This window comes from Setaria italica, chromosome VII (genome assembly GCF_000263155.2).
Source record: "Setaria italica strain Yugu1 chromosome VII, Setaria_italica_v2.0, whole genome shotgun sequence".
NCBI classification, from domain to species: domain Eukaryota; kingdom Viridiplantae; phylum Streptophyta; class Magnoliopsida; order Poales; family Poaceae; genus Setaria; species Setaria italica.
Window position 1 is genome coordinate 1,428,795 of NC_028456.1, and position 4,440 is coordinate 1,433,234.

At 56.8% G+C, this 4,440-nt stretch overlaps 1 protein-coding gene across 1 annotated transcript; it reads right to left on the reverse strand.

Annotated features, from left to right (window-relative positions):
* Positions 1-921: 921 nt before the first annotated feature.
* LOC101766443 (bromodomain-containing protein 4) lies at positions 922-4,106 on the reverse strand. The gene is made up of 2 exons (XM_012847334.3): positions 3,258-4,106; positions 922-3,148 (listed from the first exon to the last, which is right to left on the reverse strand). The coding sequence occupies exons 1-2, from the start codon at positions 3,546-3,548 to the stop codon at positions 1,541-1,543; spliced, it is 1,899 nt and encodes a 632-aa protein (XP_012702788.1). The 5' UTR covers positions 3,549-4,106; the 3' UTR covers positions 922-1,540.
* Between the last annotated feature and the right edge of the window lie 334 nt (positions 4,107-4,440).

The following is a 4,440-nucleotide window of genomic DNA, read 5'->3' on the forward strand; positions in this document are numbered from 1 at the left end:
CCTTTGTTATCGTGGTTGATCGAAGCATGGTCTATATCCTGGACTCTCTGAGGAGACCAAGAAATCAATACACCGACCTCATAGACATGCTTAACAGAGCATGGGCTCGCTTCCATCAACATCACTTAGGTGAATTCAAGGAGCAACTTCATATCCACTCTGAATTTCCAGTATGTCTTGAATTTGCACATCTCGTGTCACTTCCTTAAACACAACAAATACTTCATAACTTCTTTTACCATATATATAGTGTTTGAGATAGAATCTAGGGAATAATTTATGCGGATACTACGTATGTGAGTTCATCCATAGCTTTACACGTCCCAAGCGTATAACTGACCACGAATTTAGAGTACGTATACAAATTTCTTAACAATAAATTAAAACTAATTGTGCAGATCCATTGATCTAATATAATAACCTTTGCTAATGACATTGATTATGCACATGAAGGAAGAACTGCTCAAGATGAAAAAAATAAGGGCAATTCAAGAACAACTCAATGGATTTCTTCTGGACGAGGTAGTAAATTTAGCGGAAGAGTTCCATAATGATGGATCAAATCTGCATCACCGTCCAGACTCGGGTTTAGAATACTTGATCCAAAATGTTGAACTTGGAAAGTTGATACAATGTAATATTATTCATATATGTGTATGCATATTATTATATCAAATGTACTTTATATATATATTAGCATATTAGAGCAGTATATGTAAAGGAAATAAATACAAAATACTAATATAGAATAAAGAAACAGAAAAGAAACAGAAAAGAAAAAAGAATTTAGTACCGGTTGGGGACTTAGCCTCAGCCACGCGTGATGTGGCAGCCAATTTAGTATCAGTTGATCTCCCCAACCAGTACTAAATTAAAGGACCCCCTTTAGTGTTGCCTTAGCAATACCAGTTGCACAACCGGTACTGAAGGAGAGTTTGGACCCGATACTGAAGACGCTTTTCCTGACAGTGTCCCTAACATTAGCTAAGCGGTCTTATGCATGCTACCAAACACATCGAAGCTGTGGATTGGGACTATGCACCCTACCGATCACAGACGTTATCATCGTGTCCATCAATTCTTGACATGCACACCTTTCAAAAATCAAAACAGGTGCCATGGCCCTAGAAACACAAAGGATCGCAGCAACAGTGTGTACTGTATTGAGCAAGAGGATGTTCAAGTACAGAGACACAGAGAGCTACTCCGACGGTACCTATATACACGTAGCCAACAGAATTCCAAGCAAACGCCGACGGTGACCCGCCACGCCGGCGGCGGTCACTTCACTGTACGCCGCGCACGCGTCCCGAGGCATGGCAGGCAACGCCACGTTCCCATCAGCACCGGTGAGCAGAAGCTGCGTGGCCTCTGCCGCAGCCAACTCTGTGGGGGCATCTGCAGAGCAGCAGAGCATGGTAGTGAGCGCGCCCCCGCTGTTCCCGTCGAGATCCGCTGCCCCGGCTGACGTCACGCCACGCCACCCCCAACGGTTACCTCGCCTGCGCACGTGACGACGGCTGCGGCGGCGGCGACCGTGTCAGGAGAGAGAAACGGATTCCGCGACGCACTCCCCGAGGAGCGCCTCCAGGACGCGGTCCGCCACCTCCTCCGCCACGTCCCCGGCCTCCTCCGCCACCGCCGGGTGCTCCGCCAGCCGCCGTGCGCGCGCCGGTGACTCCTCCAGGTCCGCCGCCACCAGCGCGTCGATGTCGCCCACCACACGGCAGTCCGCCGCCGGGAAGCCGCGGACCCTCCTCCAGACTTTCCCCAGTAGCGGCGCGCCGGTCAGAGCCAGATGAGCAAGACGCTCTGTTCCTGACGCCGCCGCCGCCGAGGCGTCCTGCTGCGGGACCAGCAGCAGGTCCGCCAGGAGCTCCTGCGCCAGGTGGAACAGCAGCTTCCGGTTCCACCGGTGGCGGAGTGGGCCCAGACGCGCCTCCTCCGCCGGCAGCTCCAGCTCCAGGAGGTGGAACACGATCGGGTCCACCGGCGACGCCGACGAGTACGGCCGGCCAGGACGCCGAGGCGGCGACCGCATGAACCCGCCGCGCTCCAGCACCGTCCGAAGGTACCGGTACTCGGGGTTCTCCTCCACCGGCACTGTCGACGGAGCATGCCTTTGGCTGGGCACAGACGACGTGGTCGCCGGCGCGGGCGGCAGGGCCACCGGCGGTGACGCCGGAGGAGGAGGCTGGCCCCCGGCGGCAGCAGCTGGTTTCTTGATCCGCGTGGCGAAGCGCTCGCACCCGTCCGGTTTCCTCGTCCTGGCGGGCGGGTCCAGCGGCGGCGGCGGTGGCGGCGGCCGCGACGGCTTCGCCCGCTGCGGCGGCGGCGACTGCTGCCTCGGAGCCAGCGGCACCCTGGGGCTGTTGTGTGACGGCGGAGGATGCTCGGTGCCGCCTTGATGCGCTTTAGCCGCCACCGTCGTCGGCTTGGCAGCAGCTTGGACGACGACGACGAGCTTGTCCTCCACAACCGGAGCTGCGACGTTCTCCTTGTTGCTGAAGCTGCTGTGCCTCTTCTTCTCCGCCGCCGGCGACGAGGATTTGCTCTTGCGGGTGGCGACGTTCTCCTTGGCCTGCCTGAGTATCTCGCGCGCATGCTCCTTGGCCGCCCGCTCCCTCTCCTTCTTCTTCTTCTTTCCGGCAGCGGCCGCGGCGGCGGAGGAGGTGGGCGAGCTTGGCATGGACATGTACTGCGCGGCGCGGTCGAGGACGCTCTCCTTCAGCGCCTGCAGCGACAGTCTGGGCCCGTCCCACGACGCCCGCGCCGACGTGGACCCCCGCGGCGTGTCCGGCAGGGACCGCGCCTCGACGTTGCAGCTGAGGCTCCGCAGCGGCTCCCGCCGGTTCATGGACTCCGGGATGACGCGCTTCTTCTTCTCCCCCTTGCCGCTGCCCGGCGCCGAGCTGCAGTGTGTGTTCTCCTTGGAGGAGGAGGAAGGTCTGGTGGCGGGCTTCGTCTTGTGGTGCTGCCCCGGCGGCGACGGCGAGGGCTGGTCCGGCAGGCCGTCGATGCCCATGAGGCGCGCGACGAGGCTGGGCGTCCGCGGCGTCTCGGCCTCCGACGACGGCGCGGTGGGCTTCGGGCGGCGCATGTCGGTCCGCGCCAGGGCGTCGAACACCGGCTCGATCTGCACGCCGATCTGCACGATACACAGTTGAATTCAACAGAGGATTAGAGCAATTAATTGGACAGTTAGCCAATCAGGGAGGCAGCAAATGCAGTAAGCAAGAAGCAAGCAAGCAAGCGACCTGGATGTCGTTGGGGTTGTCAGCGTCGAGGTCGAGGCTGTTCCTGGGCGCCTCGAAGCCGCTCTTGCACCTGCCTTCACAATTGTCGGGGCTCTGGAAGTCGCCGTGCGGCGTGACGATGGCGTTGGAGGAGGCCGGCGGCCGGCCGACGCAGCCGGCGCCGGGCGCGAAGATGAGGTACTGCACCATGGACATGCAGCCGACGGGCGGTTCCGGCCTGGGCGTGGCGGGCGCGGAGGAGGCTCGGCGCCGCGACGACCAGAACGACGACGACTGCTTGGTCCTCCCCATGGTGATGGTGGCGAGAAGAAGAAGACGGGCAGTGAGCTACTACTGTTGCTGCTGCCTGCCGAGCTAGCAATGGTGTTGTTGATCGAGCAACGAGGTGTTGCGTTGGAGGGAAGGCGAGATCAGGGAAAGTTTGAACTTGGAGGGAGAGTGTGTGGCTCAAGAATGTAGTAGGAGTAGTGTGTTTGGTGAGGAAGTAGTTAAGCTTTGGGAAGGGAGATGCCGGTGAAACCCGGAGATAATAAAATGGGAGAAATTTGCAGTCCACTAGCTTCTGGGTGTGCATGGCGATCGATGTGATGAGGTCAGCATCGGCATTGGGAATCTACCAACGACTCGCTCTGAATGGGGGCGAGGAAGGAATTGCAGTCATATCTACTCTGAAAACATGCCTGCCTCTAACTCTGTTCTCTGTTGTGACTATCAACTTCAATTTCAGAGCCCTGGGTTGGGTTGGGCGACCCCATGCTCTCATGGTCCCTGCTGCTGTCATAGCTAGCTAGCCTTGGGTAATTTTATTAAGCGTTCCCGCTCCAATTTGAAAAGGAGATGGAGGAGGATGGTATCTTATCCGACCCGGCACGTGCTGTGCTTTACGTATGCTCCTCGATCCCCCTCCTGTATGTGGTTGCAATTTGAAAGAGATGCACTAGTATACTACGGTGTGGTGTGGCATTGGCATATCCTCTGCTGCTGTACAATTAAATTAAACAGTGCATGCTATCCCAGCCCATGGGCCCTAGCATACCGTTAGTACCCTGCATCAGTGAAAAACTTTTGATTGCATGTAAATGTAAGTTGAAAGCAGGTACAGTATACTACTACTGTGGTAATAGCAAAGGAAGAAGCAGAAGGTTAACTTTTGAACACCCCCATAAGGTTAGCTTTGGGAGCC